We start from the raw sequence: 20,121 nt of genomic DNA, 5'->3' as shown, positions 1-20,121 counted from the left end.
ATGGATCAGGCTGCAGTCAGTGTCTGGGCAGACGAGGCAACAGCAGAGCTCCCAAGTACGTAGTACCATCCACATTAGAGCAGCCTGGCCTTTGTTATTACATATTAGACTTCTAAGATTCATTTTAGATTTTCCTGTCACATTTACTAAGTTAATCCTTTTATTTCACAGTTCAGTCTTGAGTTTTCTAATGTAAACATATCTGAAATCAAGGTTTGGAATTTCAGGACTAACGGTATTCCACTTTTAATCAAGGCGTGAAAACACATTCCCGAGAGTGCCAAACTCCTAGTGGTTGCTCATAATTACTAGAAGCAGGGGCATATGTCATGCTTTTTCTTCCCCATTATCTTGTATCTAGTGGTGCTTAACTCAGCAACGGTGCCAAAGCATAATGTATGCAGCTGGCAGAACCTTCCTCATTGTATTCACTGATTACGTGGTAAGATTGGAAGGGAAGACATGTAACTTTGTACATACATACGAGAATACTGCTACTAAGTGAGAAACCAGAAGGAATAACGATATAACACAATATTTTAAGAATGGAGAATTCTAGGCATAATAGTACATGCCTTTAATTCCAGCTCTTGGGAGGCAGAAGCAGGAGGATTTCTTTGAGTTTGAGGTCAGTCTGGTCTATCTAGTGAGTTCCAGGACAGCCAAGATAAAGAAATTCTGTCTCTAAAGACAAAAATAGAAAAACAAAGAGCAAATAAAAATAAAGAACACTCTATGCCACTTGTTTTAACACATATAAAAGGTATGTGTGTCAGATACCTGAGAGCTTGAACTCTGCTCAACATGAAAATGGCATTATTTTTTGTAGTACTACTGCACCAAGCAAAAAGTTGTATGACATCACACATGTTTTAAAAAGTCACTCGCCGGGCAGTGGTGGTGCACACGTTTAATCCCAGCAATTGGGAAGCAGAGGTAGGCAGATCTCTGTGAGTTTGAGGCTAGCCTGGTCTACAAGAACTAGTTCCAGGACAGGCTCCAAAGCTACAGAAAAACCGTCTTGGGAAAAAAATAAAGTCACTCAAATGGCTTCCATCATGCCAGGTAAAAGCCAAAAGGTCCCAAACTGTCTTACCTTTCTCAATGGCTTGTTTCAACCTACTGGACTTTCTGGACTTTATAGTTTTATCTCATGGGATATAGCGTCTCCCCCGAGGTATCTGGACTGTTAGCTCTCCCCAGAATTCTCCCTGATACTCATAAGGTTTGGTTACTTGGTTCTTTCAGGTCTCAACTATTTGTTAGAAAATAATAAAGCTCCATAAACATTTCCTATCACCCTTATTTACAGTTTCTTTTTTCAACTTTCTTAGAATTCTTTTCATGTGCATGAAGACCTGCCTGGATGTCTGTATGTGTAGCATATGTGACTGGTGCAGTAGAAGTCAGAAGACAGCCTTGGGGGAGGGTTGGGAACCATAAGGGTAATGAGAATTGAACCCAAGTCCTCTGCAAGTGCACAATGTGTGAGACTGGAGACATGGCTCAGAGGTTAAGAGCACTGGCTGCTCTTCCAGAGGTCCTGAGTTCAATTCCCAGCAACCACATGGTGGCTTACAACCATCTGTAAAGAAATCTGGTGCCCTCTTCTGCCCTGTGGGCATACATGGAGGCAGAATGTTGTATACACAATAAATCTTAAAAAAAAAAAAAAAGAGCACAATGTGCTCTCTAAACCACTTAGCGATCTCTCCAGTACCATGCGGCTTCCTACACCAAAATCAGGCTAGAACTAATCTCTTCAGCCTCAGGGCTGCTTCTATTGAATCCCTCTTACCAGACTTGGCTTGGAAAGGCACTTTAGTTTGTGGTCTTAAATCCTCATCACAACTGGCAAAACTTTCCCTGTAGTGCCTATGAAGAAATGCTAGAGGTATATATTTGCCCAGATTCATGGATTAGTATTAAGCAGTTTTCCTTTAGGTCTACACTCCAGTCTATGAGGGGAATTCATTCTAAGCTCTTCTCTCAGGGCCCTAGGTGTTAGCTAAGATTTTCCTCTTCTAATCATATCTGAAAGTACTCTCTTCTCAAAAACTTCAGGGACCTCTAGAAGAGACTTAGCTACATTTCTGTCTTGAAATGCGCCCACATGAAATCTGAGTTGCAGATAAAAACCCAAAATAGAAAGCCTCTCCATCACAAGTTGATCTTGCAGAGCTTTTATTTCAGTGACCGAAAGAATGCAGTTAATGAATTTATGACTAAGGTCAGGCATGTACGTCTACCTGAAACTGTTTCTTTTTTGACTTGCCTAAATTGTTATCATTTTTTAGGCACATCTGTGAATGTTCTGTATCCTGCTATACAGAGTAAATTAACTTCTTCCTGCGCCAGTCTGGTAGTAAGAATTATGCCCAGGAGCTAGAGTCCTTTTTTAACTAACTAAAGCCCTCTGGATTCTCAGGCTGCCACTACCTTGAGATCGTGTTTACATTCAGGATTGAAGTAAACCACGGTATGGGGAGAAAGACAACCTAAAAGGCTGGATTGTATGAACACCCAGAGAATTGTTTTCAGCTCTGATAGTCAAACTTGAACGATAAGAAAGCTTGCGGTTAAACAGTGCCAGGTTGTTTCCTCACTGCTGCTCTTTCTGATGCAAAAGGCTCCTTTAAAAAATCAGAAATGAATCCATACAAATTGAGAACTACCCTATGTGGTCCCACTATCAAATTATAGAAAGCACTTCCACTATCAAAATTATATAAAGCAGTTAAGGGACCTTGAGAAAGCAGAGTCCCATATACAGTAAAATGCATCTCGTAATTTCATTTATCTCTCAATTCTTTTCACAGATTAGCTTTTTTTTTTTTTTTTGATTTTTAGAGACAGGGTTTCTCCGTAGTTTTCACAGATTAGCTTTAAAAAACACAACCAAATAAACATGACTCTCAACTCCCATACATAAAAATTGGTCTTTGTTCAATCTCAGGTGACAAGATGTCCCAAGAAACTTGGGAGCCAACCCCCCCCCCCATAACCATTTCTTCAGTTATCCCATCAACAGCTTTTCATTTCTTAAACTACTTTTCCACAGAGGTAATGCTGAGATCAGTCAGAAAGGCTTTCTGAGAAGACCGGCTTGGACTTCTGGGTCTGTTCCAGTCGATTTAAGATGAATTGGCTTGTATCAATGAAGCGCTCAACACAGTTCACAAAACAGGCCTCAGCCCGACTGTCCAACTTTGGCCCAGGTTTATCCATGCACTTCTCCTGTTCAGAATAAGACACAGAATCACAAAGGGCACTTACAAATAAGCCTTTTGCTTGTCCAAATAATTTCATCTAAATTATCTTATTTGCTAATTTGGACCCCAATTTTTCTCTTACCTGTGACACCTAGATTTAAAATTGCATAGTATGTGCGTATCTATACATGTGTGATGTAGCTAAAAAAGACTGTGAGGAAAGAGATTGTGAGTGAGGCAAGAAAAACAAAAAGCAAAAAAGATCAGATATGATGAAGCCCATGACTTTTTAAGCAAAAAATTAATATAAAAAATTTCACATTTGGCATCTTACCAATTGGACACAAGCTTCTATTACATTTTTCAACAAGCCAATGGAAAACACCATTCTCCATCCTCATTTTTACCAGTGGAATCTCTGGCAGTGTTTGCTCAAAAGTCAAGGAGCCAAGCCATGGAGAAACCCTATCTCGAAAAAAAAAAAAAAAAAAAAAAGTCAAGGAGCCAGAATATGGCACATCTTGAATATAACAGACTGAGAAAAGTGGCAAGCAAAATCCTTTTCCAGGTGGTGGCACACACCTTATCTTAGCAGCTGGGAGGCAGAGACATCTCTGAGTTTGATGCCGGCCAGGGCTACACAGAGAAACCCTGTGTGGAAAAAATAAAACAACAACAAAAACTACTTAGGTGCCCTAAAACCAATCAACAAAGAAAATCTATGAACGAACATTTTTTAGCCTTGTTTATTTAAGACAGAGTAGTTTGTCTTTTGAGACAGGGTCCCAAGCTGGCCTGGAACTTGAGATCCTTTGTTTTTCATCTTTGCTTCCCAAGTTGTGGGACTGTACCATCTACCCAACATGCATCAAAGGCTCTTGAATCCCCTTGGGAGGAGTGAAAAACTGGAGTTTTGTAAAGGCCCTACACTTCACAGATTTAAAAAAAAAATACACTGACAATGGGCGGTGGTGGTCCATGTCTTTAATCCCAGTACTCGGAAGGCAGAGGCAGGCGGATCTCTGTGAGTTTAAGGCCAGCCTGGTCTACAGAGCAAGTTCCAGGACAGGAACCAAAAGCTACGGAGAAACCCTGTCTCGAAAAACCAAAAAAAAAAAAAAAAAAAAAAAAAAAAAAAGAAAGAAAAAAAAAGAAATTTCATACATATGACACCCATGTATATAATTTGACCATATTTCCCCTTTACCCTCTCAACCCCCTCTACTTCCCAACTCCTCATTCCCAACAAGTCCTCTTCCTACTATATGCCCCTTCTTTAGGATCCACTAGATTTTGGGTTGCCTGCAAGAACATATAAGGTTCTTCTACTGGAGCATGAGAAACTTCCGGGGCTATATCATTTATTGAAGAAAAATCAATTCTCCTCTCCTGGTTCATTATTCTTGAAGTAGTTATTAACCACACCACTTCCCACCAAAACCTAAGGCATCAGAGACTTTTTTTAAAAAAGAAAAAGCTGGGCATAGTGGTGCATGCCTTTAATCCCAGCACTCGGGAGGCACAGACTTGATCTCTGTGAGTTCGAGGCCAGCCTGGTCTATAAAGTGAGTTCCAGGACAGCCAATGCTGTTACACAGAGAAACCTTGTTTCTATCTTGGTGGCAAATACCTTTAATTCTACCAACCAGGAGGCAGAAGCAGAACGATCTCTATAAATTCCAGGCCAGCCAGGAGTGAATAGCAAAGCCCTGGCTTAAAAGAAACAATTTAAAAACCGAAGCAAGAAAAGCTGGAGGAGGCGGGAAGCCCATTTTGAAGGTCATTTTCGGCTATTCTCAGCTATCCATTCAGTATGAGACTAGCTTGGAATACATGAAAACTTGTCTCAAGGAAAAAAGAAAAGAAAACAAAGAATTGAAGCCCTCTTATCCAAGACAAACCAGAATTAATCCAGTATTTCTAAAGAGCATAGTCCAGCAACACATAAGTTTACAGGACCAAGCAAATCAATGCATTATAGTTAGAAACTTTTAGAGTAAATTTCCTTCATGCTTTATACACAAGACTTCGAGTCTCTCTAATCCCAAAGAATTTCCCTGGCCTCTAAATTCTTTAAGCTTTTATATCACAGGAGGGCAGTGTGCTTGTCCTTGGCAACCAGAACGCTTTGATCTCAGCTACAAACGAATGCCTTCTGCCCCTCTGCCAAAGTCCCCTCACCGAGCCGATTCAATTTCTCAACCTTCAGACCTTAATGTCTTAGTATTACACAACAACTCACAGTGAAGGCAAATAAATGTGTATGCTGGGAGAGATTATGCTGCTTTCATACTTAATGAGCCAGAGCCGCTTTTCTTTTCATCAGGAGGGGTTATGACTGGGTAACCCAGGCAAATTCCCGAGGAGTTCAGAAATAACTGTCACAGACTCTCTGGGATTCGGGCTCCCTAAAATTCCAGGACTGGGGCTTTGATTAGTCTTAGTGGCCCGCACTACTGCCTCAACCTCAGGTGCCTCTAACACCGAGTGCTGGGTGGGACAGCGGTGTAATCCCGTGACTCCCAATCCTTTGCACCTACGGTCTCCCAAAGTAGTCACCTTGGTCCCTTCCGACCTGGCCTAAGGAAACCAGAGTGCAGTCCGGACCACTCACTCTGGAGTTCCCGACAACCCAACAAGTCCCGTGGGGCAAGGACACAGGGGAAAGTAGGCACAGCGTCCAGATCCGAGCCCGGGGATCCTCACCCAGCAAAGTTCCGTCATCTGGTGCACCAGCTGCTGGAAGCGCTGTTTCTGCGTCTCCACCTCGATGAAATGCTGCAACTGCGGGTCCACCGTGCCCAAACCCGCGCCCGAAGACGACGACGAGGAGTCCATCCCGGCGCGACCACGCGGGCCGAAGCCAGCACAGAACCGACTCGCCGACCTTCACGTGTCTGGGTGACGGAACCGGAACCACAACCTCCCCCGCCCCACGCCCTCCCGCGCGCGCGCCGCCCCGCCACGCCCCGCCCTGTCCCGCCTCAGGGACCGCCCTGTGAGCGCACTGCGTCTGCGCGGGGCAGGCGGTCAGGCCGGTCCCGGAGGGATAATGCGCTGCGCTGGCTCCGCAGGCGGGATCCGCTCCCCGCCACACCCCAACCGCAGAGCTCGGCTGTGGCCTGGAGCGCCGTGGGAGTGGATAGTCGAAAAGAAAAGAGCAGTGTAAAGGAAAGGAGGAAATTACTTCACACCACGTGGTCCAGCGAAGGGCCGGCCCTAAAACTCCGCCCTGCCCGCTTCCAAATTGGCCCGCGCTTTCTCAGCCTTGGCTTTGCCCCCAGCAGAACTCTTCTGCAAATTAACTGGCTGTCTTGGGCCCCTGGGTCCAGTTCTGTGATGGGGTTTTCGTCTTGATGTAGGGAAATGAGGCGCTGGCTGAGTTTGTCCGTAACGCTAAGATTCGGTCAAATGATAATCGTATGTCCACTGTGTGCCAAGCACGGAGGAAGGCTTGTGCATTCGTCTACAATTAAGAGGCAGGCTTTAATAAGAGAGAGAAGTGAAATGTGTCGAATTCTAGATTAGGAATACGCCGCGCTAATAATATGGTTTTCTGTAATTCTCAAACATAGAGCTTCAGGGCAGCTGTGTAATGAATTAAAATAGAAGATACCTTCACTCTTTCTAGTAATTTTATTTTATCAAAACAACCCCTCCCATTTAATGGCACCATTCCAGTCTGTCCTGCCTCCAAACTCTTAACACTTACCCAACAAACTGTTAGACAATTAGTGGAGCTATTTACATCTTTCCCTCCCCCAGAATGTTCCCATCCCAAATCCAGTCTGTTAGGAGTCTTGAAGTTATGGGCAATACCAGGCACAGAAATCCCTTGGCCTTTGCTCAGAAGCGTTATGCCAGGGACTGGAAGAAGAAAGGCGTTCCTAGATGTCTAGGGGCCTTTATGCATTCAGTAGGAGCATGGAAGGCTAGAGCCCGGGAGCCTGGCAGCCCTCAGAAAAAGTGGAATTAGGGCTTGAAGGAGAGAGGAGGAGATCCACGAAGCTTATCAGCCAGTTCAGGATTCTTCATCCATGACATCTAGAATGTTACTCAAGAGAACTTTGAAACTAGGACGTTCATCTGCTTTCTAAAACCAAAGAAAACAGACAGTGTTATAGTGTAGAAGCCAGAATCCCCAAGGAACCCGTATTAATCACAAAGCATTAGGCTGATTAAGCATATCCTAAATACCTAGCTGCATACCTTCTTGCTACCACGAAAAGCAGAACAATAAAAAAGAACAAAATGTTCTTGTGTGCTTTTCATCTCAAGTTATTTTTCACAATTTACTTTTATGTGCATTGGTGTTTTGCCTGCATGTATGTCTGTGTGAAAGTGTCAGATCCCTTAGAACTGGAATTATAGACAGTTTGAGTTGCCATGTGGGTGCTGGGAATTGAACCTGGGTCCTCTGAAAGAGCAGCCAGTGCTCTTAACCACTGAGGCATCTCTCCAACCCATCCCCCTGCATCTCTTTCCAGAAATCAGACATAGACTTCCCATCCCCACTTTCACCTGGTTGTTATACAAACAGTTCTAGGATTGCTCTTTATTTGCTTGTTTTCCAGACAGGGTTTCTCTGTGTAGTCCTGGATGTCCTGGAACTCACTCTGTAGCTCAAGTTGACCTCAAACTCACAGGGATCCTCCTGCCTCTGTCTCCTGAGAGCTTGGATTAAAGGGGTGCACCACCCACCACCACTGATCAAAACTGTGGACACATTCATTGCAAATTTATACACACTATCTCATTATTTCAGAGCTTGGAATGAAGATGGCTATCAAGTATACTTCACTGGTTGGCAGAACAGAATTCCTACAGGCAAGGAAAATGTTTAGTTTCCAAATGTACTTCCTGTCATCACCAAGCTAAATGGGCAAAAGACTTAACTTTACAAAGGCCTGAAATGGACCCTGAACAACCAAGGGCTTTTGTTAGTCTGACTTTAAGACTACAGCTCTTTTGGAGATCCATGGTCAGATTAAACGCTGGAAAGTAGACCAAGTTGGCCTCAAACTCACAGAGATCCATTTACCTCTGCCTCCCAAGTGCTGGGATTAAAGGCTGTGCCACCACACCTGGTTAAGATTTGTTTTTTTTTAAAAAAAGAAAATTTGTTTTAAGTTTTTTGTTGTTAATTTTGAGATATGATGTCACTTTATATCTCAGGCTGCCCTAGAAGGCAATATATAGCCCAGGCTAGCCTAAAATCATGGAAAAGCTTTCACCCTCAGATTCCTGAGTGTTGGGACTACTTTAACCTTCTTGCCTGGAAGTATTTGATAATTCAGGAAGGATTCATGACAGAATGGCTTCAGTCTGTCAGAACCAAAGGGTCATCAATTTCTTAGCATTCAAATCGTGGTTTTCAGAAATAGACAAGTATCAGAAGTTCTGGGAAACACAAAAGACTTTATGAGTTCCACAGCAGATGTACTTATCCAGACTTTCTGGGGAAAAAAACCAGTAATTTCTATTTTTGAAAATGCCTTAAGAGGCTAGACATGGTGGCACATGCCTTTAATCCTGACACTTGGGAGGAAAAGATAGGCGGATCTCTGTGAGTTCAAGGATGGTCTGGTCTACATAGTGAGTTCCAGGACAGCCAGGGCTATGTAGAGAGACTCAATCTCAAAAAAAAAATCTTTAAAAAATCCTTAAGAGTAGGGCATAAAAGTAAATGCCTGTGACCTTAGTGTCTGGATGGTAGAGGCAGGAGAACCAGAAGTTGAAAGTCAACCTTGGCTCATGTCTGAGGCCAGCCTGACAATTCGAGACCCTGTCTCAAACAAACCTCTGAACCACACACCTGGCTTATGAGGTGCTGGAGACCAAAGGAAAGCTTCATTCATGCTAAGTAAACACTCTACCAATTGAGGCACGTTCCCCAGCCCCAGCAAAGCATTTTTAGAATAGTGAAACCTGATCCTTATTTCTAAAATACTACAAGTGCACCCCCTCCAAATCTATAATACAACATTTTTTAAAAATGATCTAGAAAGTTGTCACAGGCATTTAGAGCACCGAGTGCTCTTCCAGTGGACCCAGGCTTGATTCCCAGCACCTACATGGTGGCTCCCAACTGTCCATAACTCCAGTTCCAGGACATCTGATGCCCTCCTCTGGCTTCTATGGGTACCAGGCATGAATGTGGTACATAGACATACATACAAGCAAAACACGCATACATGTAAAATAATAATTTAAAAATATTTTAGAATCAAAACCCAAAAATCAAAGCAGACAAACAAAAGCTATTTTAGGTTGTCCCTTCTGTGAGAGACAGGGTTTTTTTTTATGTTTTATTTAACTTAATTTTATGTGCATTGGTGTGAAGCTGTCAGATCTCGTGAACTGCATTTTCAGACAGTTGTGAGCTGCCATGTGGGTGCTGGGAATTGAACCTGGGTCCTTTGGAAGAGCAGTCAGTGCTCTTAACCGCTGAGCCATCTCTCCAACTCTGAGACAGAGTTTTAAATGTCTCACTTAGACCGTCAACCAGAGAAGGTCGGCAGCTAGTAAAGTCAAAGGGTCAAAACTCCTAGGTGAGGCCTAGATGATGATTATAGACACTGTAACACCCACTGTCTCACCCGAGTGCCTTTTGGGAGACGGCATGGTCCTACAAACTTCCTGCTCTTAAAGCTGATATAGGTATTAGGGTCTGGTCTGCTCATGATACTCTAGCAAGGTTTAGGGTAGGCACGGAGAAGCCATCAGAAGACTGGGACACAGGGCAGAGCGAGAAAGCATGTGGAGCTATGTCTGTACCCAGGCGACAAGTGACCATGGAGAGAGGAGACTGGCCAGCTAACTGAGACATTAAGGGAAGAGTTTAAGCGGGGACATTACAACACTTACCTCATGCCAGCAACTGTACATGATGGTATATACCCTCTCTGATGCCAGATGAGGCCGGTAGAGGCGTAAGCCTTGAGCAATATGTTCTGCCGTCTCACTGTTAGTAAATCTCTCATATGGCATCTTCCCCAGGGAGTAAATTTCCCACATCAAAACCCCTAGAAGATACAAAGGAAAAGTATATTCAGTCTTGTTGGAATATTTGGGCCCTAATCCTTCTGGATGAACCCTAAAGATTAGAGTAAGTTGATTTCCCCCTCTGTGAATTTTGCATCTTTTCAGACATCTGCCATGGTGCTGGCTGCACTGCCGGCTATGGGGAGTTGCACTATGCTAGACCGTTAGTCACTCTAGAAGAGAGACTGGGACTTGTTTGTGTTGGTGGCTTCAGGGTCTGGCAGGGTGCCTGGTACATAATCAGTATTCAGAAGCCTTTGAATAATGAATGGTTTGTTTTCCGGGATATATTGTAAGTTCTAAGAAAACACAGATTATGTCCAATTTGCTGTGGTTGTCCTCAGAAACCCCCTTGGTTCCTGACACATAAGGGGCACCCAAGGATCAGATGAACGATGACAGGAGTGCAAATTTGTACTATCCTGTTATGTTCTTTTCTAAGCTATATAATCTATATTCTCTCCCCCCCCACCAGTAAGTGTCTGTGTGTGTGCACGCACGTGTGTTCGTGCATGTGTGTACATGCATGCCCATGTACAACACAGCATACAGTGGAAGTCAGATAACAACTTTGGGTGTTGATCCACACCTTCCACCTTGTTAGAGACCGGTCTCCCTTGTCGTTTTTCTGGTAGATTCTACAAGCTATGTGGCCCATGTGCTATTTGTGATTCTCTGGTCTCTGCCTCTCTGCTGCTAAGGGAATAGTGGGATTACAGAAGCCTGTGCTCACTATTGCTTCCAGGTTTTATGTGGGTTCTGGGGATCTGAAGCCAGGTTGCAAAGCTTACATAAGAAGCAATTTGGTTTACCCACTGAGCCATCTCCGCACCCTGACCAATATGTTTGTACTTACCAAAAGCCCAAACGTCAGATTTGCTGCTGAACTTGCTATACATAAGCACTTCTGGTGGAGACCACCGGACCGGAAATTTGGAGCCTACCGAGCTGGTATATTCATCATCCAGGACATACCTGCAAAGGATTCAAGATTTGTGGCCGTGAAGATTTAGACAGCTTGAAGTGTGCCTAAGTCTTCTCAGCATGTGCAAGAGGGCTGCACAAACATTTACAGACTTTCTCGAAAGTTTCTGCTAGCCAGCCACTGCATTCTCCAAAAGTTACTTTTAATAAAACCTCCGTTTTGATTTATTTTTCTTTAGAAAAGGTATTGATTTGCCTTCTATGTGGTTGAACCCAGAGCCTTGCATATGCTAGGAGAATACCCTATAGTGATATACACTTCTGGCCCTTTTTTGTATTTTTCAAAAAATGAGACAGTGTCTCACTAAATTACCCAAGCTGGCCTTGAACTTTTTTTTTTTTTTTTTTTTGACACAGGCTACCCTGGAACTCATTCTGTAGGCCAGCCTGGCCTTGAACTCACAGAACCTCTGCCTCTGCCTCCTGAGTGCTGGGATTCAAGGTGTGTGCTGCCATCACCACCTGGCTAATAGTGAGCCACAAGCAGCCAGGGTTCTTATCCACTGAGCCACATCTCCAGCCACTTGAACTTTCAGTCATGACACGGCTTGAGCCTGCAGAGGAGCTGGGATTCCAGGCCTGCACCATCAGGCTCAGCTCCCATATTGATTTCTGATTGAGCTTTCCTGATCCAAGGGGTTACAAAGAATAAACAGAAAAAAAAAACTAATAAGGACTTTCCTTTTTTCTAGTCCACCTTTTTCTTTCTCTGCATTTCTTCTTCCCCTTTTCTTTCATCCTGCAGTAGGCAATCAGGGTTAGACCAAGAAAGGAGTCGTGGAAGAAAGTCAGCAGGTTTAATATCAGGACAAGATACCGGGGAAATAGGGAGATGAAGGGGGAGGGAGGATGCAGAGGAAAATGAAGAAAGGGAAGGATGAACCTGGGCTGGTGGCGCATGCCTGGAATCCCAGGACTGCAGAGGTTGAGTCTGGTGGAGGCACAAAGGTCCTAGCACCCATAGATCACTAGGGAAAACTGGAATGTTCAACACACAGGGGCTCTTCTCCAGTGGAGGAGATAAAATACCAGCTCTTTTGCCTGGAAAGCTGGGAGTGGATTTTAACAACCTGGTGACTTTGTTATCTGTGGAGGCAGACCTCACCCCAATTCCCCAGAATGGTTATCCCAGACTCCTCCCTCCTAGACCATTATCCATCCTTAGGGGAGAGGTCGCACACACTTTATGCTCTGCTGATCTCTATGCTACCAGGGACCACACTAGATTCTAGGCCTTTTAGCTAGGGACCTACCCTCATGGTCACATGTACTGTGTGTTTGTTTGGTGGGGCAGGGAGAATTCAAGATAGGGTTTCTCTGTGTAGCCCTGGCTATCCTGGAACTCTGTAGACCAGGCTGGTCTCAAACTCAAGAGATCTGCCTGCCTCTGCCTCCTGAGAGCTGGGATTAAAAGTGTGTGTGACCACTGCCCAATGATGTAAGAGGTTCCATGCAGTCACACCATAAACTTTATTGTGCACCTAGAATTGAACAATTGTTGCCTGGAAATCTTTCCCCAAATTGTACTGTATTTTGAAATATGCTAACGGTGAACTGCCTGGCATTAGACTTCCCAAAGTCTGATACAGGTTGACCAAGTCATTCTGCACTGGGTTTTCAATCTCATCTCTTCGAGAGTTCTCTTCCCTGCCTGGATATCTGCAGGGTCTCCCTCATGAGTCAAGACACTAAAGGAGGGGGCTGGAAAGATGGCTCGGCGATTGACTGCTCCTCCAGAGATTATGAGTTCAATTCCCAGGAACTACATGCTGACTTATGTTGCAGGAGCTCCTTCCGCTCCTTCAGCCAATAGCCGCTGAGATACCAGCTCACTGGGGCGTGGTCTCTCTCCCTTTAAAAAAGCAGCCACTTCCCTCTGTGCTCGCTCTGGCTTCGGGCTCCACTTCAGATGAGTGGGCTCCATTCCTGATTGCGCAGAGGGCTGTTGTCTGGGACGGTGATCTGTAAGTTTTTCCCCCTTAAAATAAATAACCTCTCTAATAATCTAATTCTAAACTGGTGTGGGATTGTTTGTGACTTACGCCTTCAGACTTACAACCATTTGTAGTAGGATCAGATTCCTTCTTCTGGTATGCACGAAGACAGAGGACTCATATACATAAAATACATGAATAAATACATCTTTTATAAAAGACAATAATGGAGGGTAATGTGGGAGGACAGCTGTGAGTTCCAGACCAGCCTGGGCTGCCCAGTGAGTTCCAGACCAGCCTGTGCTGCCCAGTGAGTTCCAGACCAGCCTGGGCTGCCCAGTGAGTTCCAGACCAGCCTGGGCTGCCCAGTGAGTTCCAGACCAGCCTGGGCTGCCCAGTGAGTTCCAGACCAGTCAGGGCTGCACAGTGAGTTCCAGACCAGCCTGGGCTGCACAGTGAGTTCCAGACTAGTCTGGGCTAGTCTTAGAAAAAAACTAAAAAGATAAGAAATATAACAAAAGAAAGAAAGAAAGGAAAAAAGGAAGGAAGAAAGAAAGAAAGAAAGAAAGAAAGAAAGAAAGAAAGAAAGAAGTGAACTAAATAATTCAGAATATGCAGCTATTAGAAGACAGTATAATGAGAACAGAAAGCCCATGCATGATGGTGCATGCCTTCAATCCCACCTGCCCTATATAGTGAGCTCCAGGACGGCCAGACCTACAGAGAGACCATGTCTCAAAGCACAAAAATAAAAAAAGAAAACAAAGAAATTGAAAATTATAATGTGCCCCTGTTTGCTGTGTGTTGTTTTTGCATTTAAAGTGGATGAAAAAGTCAGGTGTGGTAGCAATACCTGTAATCCCAGCAGCAGAGAAGCGGCGAGATAGCATACTGATGAGTTTGAGGCCACCATGGACTACACAGCACAACTGTTTTTCCAAAATAAACAGGAAGATGAAAAAGACACACTCACCTAGACAGGCCAAAGTCAGATACTTTCACAACTCCTTGATCGTTTACCAAACAGTTTCGAGCCGCCTACAGTACAAGAGATACCAGTGAGCCTTTGGCAAAATGAAACTGGGAAGACTGATGGACTTCAGCTAAAGGCACCTCCCACCTAAAGGAGTTATTTGATGCTACTGAGGTGTGTGTAGTCATACATGTACATGTATGTGTGTGCATGTGGAAGCCAGAGGTTGAGGTCAGGTGTCTTCCTTGATCACAGGGTCACTGAACCTAGAGCTCACTGGTTGGGCTAGGCTGGCCAACAAGCTTCAGGCATCTGCCTATCTTTGCCCAAATCCCTAGTGATGGAATTACAGATGTGGGTTGCCACATCGGGCTTTTACAGGGGTGCTAGGGATCTGAACTTGGGTCTTTTTTCTTACCCTGAAGGCACTTTACCAACAAAAATATCTCCCTTGCCCTTAATTTTGAGGTTTTTGTTTGTCTGTTTTTTAGCAAGAGGGTCTTAACCTAGGCTGACCTAGATCTCCCTACGTAGCTCAGGCTCGCCTCAAACTCACAGGACGCTTCCTGTTTCAGTCTCGAAAGTGCTGAAGTTATGAGGGTGAGGCAGCCTACTTGGGCTGAGCCTGAGAAATTCTGCTGGTTTCTCATGACACGGAGAGCAGCCGGCTCTGCATTCCTAAATTAAGCATGCAGAACAGTTTCATTCATGTGGACCACTCCGCTTCATTGAACTGATAAGAGAATTCGGAAGGAACGCTGGGCAAGCGTGTTTTGTCTTCTGGAAAGGAGACTAGAGGAATCTGAGTCTCCATCTGGCTGAAAGAAACGGAGGTACAGACTGATGCTTGCAGGGGCTAAGCAGGCAAGCAGAGTGCAGTGGAGTGGGCGGAGAGTGCAGGAGCACACAGGCCTGGCATGAAGGCGAGAGGTGCAACCCAACTCCAGGTGACTCTTAGCACAGACAGTGGGATTGTGGGTCCTCCCTTCTCAGATGGTCTAGATGTTCAAGAGAAACTACAAAGTACACTTGTTTCTTAAATGTAGAATACGCCTCGTTAAGTATTATAATATGTTAAGTATAATAAAAAGAATTTAGGGCTGAAGAGATGGCTCAGTGGTTAAGAGCATTGCCTGCTCTTCCAAAGGTCCTGAGTTCAATTCCCAGCAACCACATGGTGGCTCACAACCATCTGTAATGAGGTCTGGTGCCCTCTTCTGGTCTGCAGACATACACACAGACAGAATATTGTATACATAATAAATAAATAAATAAATAAATGAATAAATGAATGAATGAATGTTTAAAAACCACGAGAGAGAGAGGGCTGGAGACATGGCTCAGAGGTTAAGAACACTGGCAGCTCTTCCAGAGGTCCTGAGTTCAATTCCCACCAACCACATAGTGACCTGCAGTCATCTATAATGACATCTGGTGCCCTCTTCTGGTCACAGGCATAACACTATATACATAATAAATAAATAAATCAGTCATAAAAAGGGCCTGGTGGTGGTGGCGCACGCCTTTAATCCCAGGACTTGGGATGCAGAGGCAGGGAGATCTCTGGGAGTTTGAGGCCAGCCTGGTCTACAGAGCGAGTTACAGAACAGCCAGTTACACTGAGAAACCCTGTCTCGAAACAACAAAAAATAAAATAAAATAAAAATAATAAATGAATCATATAAAAACCATGAGAGAACTGGAGATGTGGTCAGTTGGTAGAACGCTTGACTAGCAAAGCCCCGAGTTCAATTCCCAGTACTGTATAAACCAGGTGTGGTAATGTACACCTAGAATCCTAGAACTCGGGAGTAGAGAAAGATCAGAAGTCCAAAGCCAGCCTGGTCTACATGTAACCCTGTCTCAAAAATAAAATAAAATAAAATAAAATAGAAAGAAAAGAAAAGGGGGATCAGAATGTATCCATGGGTCCTATTTGTGACTCTGCTGTAACCAAATGGTAGCTTTGTACCAGGAGTGGCCCTACTGGGAAACACAGGACTGTTCTTCTCTTCCAGGTCTAGAATGGGTAGTGTTTCCTCACAGGTGACAGGGACTCAGGGTAAGTGGCAGGCCTGTTGGAACTGAGGCTGGAGACAACTGATAGGCTCAACACTGGGCCAGATGTACCCTGAATCCGTGATGTTTTCTAGAGAAAATCTAAATGCTGGGACTTGCAACCCCCCCACCCAACATTGTATGCTATATCTTCCAATGCTCGTCCCACCCACTGCTCCCCACCCCAATCCTTCTGAGGGTCCCACCAGGTCTCGGTGAAGGAACTGCTTCGACTCCAAGTACTCCATTGCTTCACAGACATCTTTGCACATCTCCAGCAGCTGCTGAGTCTGGAAGCGGTGGCGCATCTCCCGCAGGTAGTTCAAGAGACAGCCGTTAGCCATGTACTCAGTGATGATGAAGATGGGGCGCTGTTTGGTGCAGACTCCATACAACTGCACCAGCTTCTCATGGGAAAGATTCCTACAAGAGAGACAGGGAGCTAGTCCTCCATCTTGCCCCTGCAGACCAGTCATAAAGGGGGAGGGGAGGCAAGGGGTTGGCCTAGCATAGAACATCCAGTAAGATAGCACACTAGCAAGGTTATTTTCTTCTTCGCATCGCAAACCCCAAAGGTGCCTCAAATGTGAGGGTGAACAGGGATTTGGAACTTACCAAATGAACAAGAAACAAGCCCAAGCTTAAAACAGCAGTAAGTCAAACTAGAATCATCCTTTCTTTGGAAAGTCGGTATTGTAATCTACCGTAAATGTTACTGAGAGGGGCCACATTCTGCCCATCACTATTCGCAACCAGCATCTAGGTCAAAGAAATGATTGCCTTAGCCGTTCTCTTTTTGTTTCTTTGTTTTTCGAGACAGGGTTTCTCTGTAGCTCTGGAGCCTGTCCTGGAACTCACTCTGTAGACCAGGCTGGCCTCAAACTCACAGAGGTCAGCCTGTCTCTGCCCCCTGGGATTAAGGTGTGTGCCACCACCGCCCAGCACCTCAGGAGCTCTTTAAGGTAACCCATCAAAGGGCCCTCATAACAAACATCAGTTCCTGTCACTGTAAGTAATATTAGGCCACAGTGTGCGGTCTTTATGGTTTCTAGATTCCTTCTACAACTGGACAGAGAGTTGAATTTAATATGTAACTCACATCATGACTTTGGCTTCTTCAATGAATTCATCCTCAGACATGGAGCCTTCTCTGATCATCTTGATGGCCACATCATATTGGCCCCTCCATTTCCCATATTTCACTACACCAAATTGTCCAGTTCCAAGCTCCTTCAAGAAGGTCAGGTCCTTTGGATCGATTTCCCATGATCCTACCAATAAAGTCTTGTTGTGATTCTTTGAGGATATATATATATATATATTGCCTATACTACTATATAAGATTCCCAATTAGGCAACAAATAGGAAAAACAGTAAAGGGTGAATTCTCAGGAGTACTAATCTACCTTTCTTTACTCAGGTAACTCTCAAGGGGAGGGGATTACTGGTTGGAGAAATCTGGGGGTTTTAGGTACAAAATGGCCAAAAGGCAAGAAGGTAAACCAAACAATCTTCCAAAATCAGTTATTATTAGGCTAATTATGACACTTAATAAACTCAAGAACGATGTTGAAATGTTTTATATGGTAAAATAGAGCTGGTGAGACGGCTCTGTAGGTAAAGGTGCTTGAGTTCGATCCCCTGAACCCATACGTTGAAAGGAGAGAAACAACTACAGGTTATCTTCTGACCTATATCTGTGTGTTAATGCACATTTTTGTGCACACACACAAATAAATGTAAAAATGTAAACCATCAACAATAAATCCTTTACTGAAGCTGTTTTTGCAGTTCCAGAAGGAACCACTAGAGGGAGAAAATTGTTAAATATCTTGGTTTTATCTAGCCTTTTCTAGAGACAGCTGGCACAGAAGAGTCTTTCTTTTCTTTTTTTTTTCTTTTTCTTTTTTTTCTAGACAAGGTTTCTCTGTGGATGTCTGGCTGTCCTGGAACTCACTCTGTAGACCAGGCTGTCCTCGAACTCACAGAGATCTGTCGGCCTCTGCCTCCTGAGTATTGGGATGAAAGGCGTGTGCCACCACCACCCAGCTAACAGAGCAGTATATCTTAAGAACAATCCATAAGACAAGGTCTACTGAGGTAATTCTTGTAACTGCCAGTCCGCTCAACTCAACAGAAAGAAGCCATTACCATAGCCCAGGCCTGCAGTGGACGGTGCATTCTTGTTTTGTTTAGACACAGGATATTTCAGCCTCGATATGAGTCCTGAAAAAGAAGTTACAGTGTCAGCATGGGAATAGGAATCCCATGCACATCATCTTAAATTTTCACAATTCTAGCATGACTCTTTCTAAGTAATTTTGAATCCAAGATCTCAAATAATCCACATTGTCTTCTGAAGGTTTCTTTCCTCAAAAAAGTTTTTGAGGACAAAAAAAAGGAAAATAATAACTGAAATATATTCCTTATTGTTGGGTAAGACGGTTCACACCTGTAATTCCATCAGTCTGGAGACTGAGGCAGAAGGATTACTGTGAGTTTAAGGCCATCCTGGGCTACATGACAAGATAGCAAGACTTTATCTCAAAAAAAACAAAAAACAAAAAACAAAAAAACAAAAACAGAAAACCACTGTGAAAGAAGGAAAAAAGACAGAAAGAAATACCCTTCTTACTGAATGACTGAATGTATCCCCACTTGCCAGCCTGGGCTTAGCTCATATCCTGCTTTCTCAATGAAGTCTTCCCAAGTTTCCACGCCTTGCCAGCTTTCGTCATTGTTTGTCTGTGGGCACCTAGAAACTGTGATCTGCTCTTGTCTAACTTGTATGTTCCTTCAGGCCAAGGATCTCAACCCAGAATTTTACTCGCTTCTAGAACTGAGTGAATTGCAAGAGTACATGGCAGGAACATGAGTGATTGCTAGTGAACACTTGCTGACTCGTTCGTCACTAGGCTCTCCATTATGTGTCCTTAGCAGCAAATAAGAAGCTAGTCGGGGCCTGGAGAAGTGGCTCAGTGGTAAGAGCACATTCTGTTCCTGTAGAGAAACTGAATGCAAGCCCCGGCATACACATAACTATAGTTCCAGGGGATACAGTGTCTCTGGTCTCCATAGGCACCTTCTCTCATATACACACAACCATACGCACACACACACACACACACACACACACACACAAGTTAAATAATGAAAATATGTTAAGAATGAGGAGGGAGAGAAATAGTCTTGCCAGTCCTGGTGTGCAGGCCTGTAATCCCAACTCAGGAAGCTGAGGCGGGAGAAGCATAAATTCAAGGATGGCCTGAGCTACAGATTAAGGTTCCAGGTCAGCCTGAATAACATAGTGAGAGCCTGTGGGAAAATAAAAAAATGTAAAGCTGGACATAGTGGTACAAGCCTTTAATCCCAGCACTGGGAAGTAGAGACAGAGAGGCAGCTCTCTAAGTTCGAGGCCAGCCTGGTCTGCAAAGCAAAAGGACAGCCAGGGCTACATAGAGAAACCCTGTCTCGAAAACCAAAAGAGAAAAATATAAAAACAAACAAGGCTGGGAAAATTGCTCAGTGATAGAACACTTGCCTAGAATGGCGAGTTCAATTTTCTGGCACTACATTAAAAGAAAAATCATTCCATTGGATGCGAGGTATGATTCCATCTTAACTGGTACCCTAGCCAGCATCCCAGGGATTAGCTTTCCTAACTACACTGTGTGACCACACTTCCTCCATCCCTCTGTCTTGGATTACCTCTCTGGTGTTTGTAAACCTCCCTGCTGCCTTGGGCACTCACCTGCAGAGTTATGCTGATGGTAGTTAATGAGCTCCGGGATGGTGCTGAAAAGGTGTTTCTCAGCCAGGTAATACTGGCTCTGCGGTGTTGAACATACAACGTAATGGCGTATCACCCCTTGCGGGTCCCTGAATACATGATATTTAGTCAGCAACTTGGGGACCA

The 20,121-nt window shown here is 44.2% G+C and overlaps 2 protein-coding genes across 2 annotated transcripts in view; both read right to left on the bottom strand.

Moving 5' to 3' along the window:
• Nucleotides 1-2,181: 2,181 nt before the first annotated feature.
• On the bottom strand, nt 2,182-6,123 carry Timm8a (translocase of inner mitochondrial membrane 8A). Its single transcript, XM_057760093.1, has 2 exons — nt 5,919-6,123; nt 2,182-3,237 (listed from the first exon to the last, which is right to left on the bottom strand). The coding sequence occupies exons 1-2, from the start codon at nt 6,048-6,050 to the stop codon at nt 3,076-3,078; spliced, it is 294 nt and encodes a 97-aa protein (XP_057616076.1). The 5' UTR covers nt 6,051-6,123; the 3' UTR covers nt 2,182-3,075.
• Nucleotides 6,124-6,841: 718 nt separating this feature from the next.
• The window catches only part of Btk (Bruton tyrosine kinase), a 47,270-nt gene continuing 33,990 nt past the window's right edge, over nt 6,842-20,121 (bottom strand). The window contains exons 12-19 of the mRNA XM_057759354.1: nt 19,957-20,084; nt 18,357-18,431; nt 17,305-17,476; nt 16,412-16,628; nt 14,148-14,212; nt 11,113-11,231; nt 10,080-10,237; nt 6,842-7,305 (exon numbers count right to left, since the gene is read on the bottom strand). Coding sequence (XP_057615337.1) covers nt 7,234-7,305; nt 10,080-10,237; nt 11,113-11,231; nt 14,148-14,212; nt 16,412-16,628; nt 17,305-17,476; nt 18,357-18,431; nt 19,957-20,084 — 1,006 coding nt within the window. The 3' untranslated portion in view covers nt 6,842-7,233. The remainder of the gene's footprint in view (nt 7,306-10,079; nt 10,238-11,112; nt 11,232-14,147; nt 14,213-16,411; nt 16,629-17,304; nt 17,477-18,356; nt 18,432-19,956; nt 20,085-20,121) is intronic.

The sequence above is a fragment of the Chionomys nivalis genome, chromosome X, assembly GCF_950005125.1.
Source record: "Chionomys nivalis chromosome X, mChiNiv1.1, whole genome shotgun sequence".
Lineage (NCBI taxonomy): Eukaryota > Metazoa > Chordata > Mammalia > Rodentia > Cricetidae > Chionomys > Chionomys nivalis.
The sequence above is the reverse complement of the archived record's forward strand: the minus strand, read 5'-3'. Positions and strand labels throughout refer to the sequence as shown.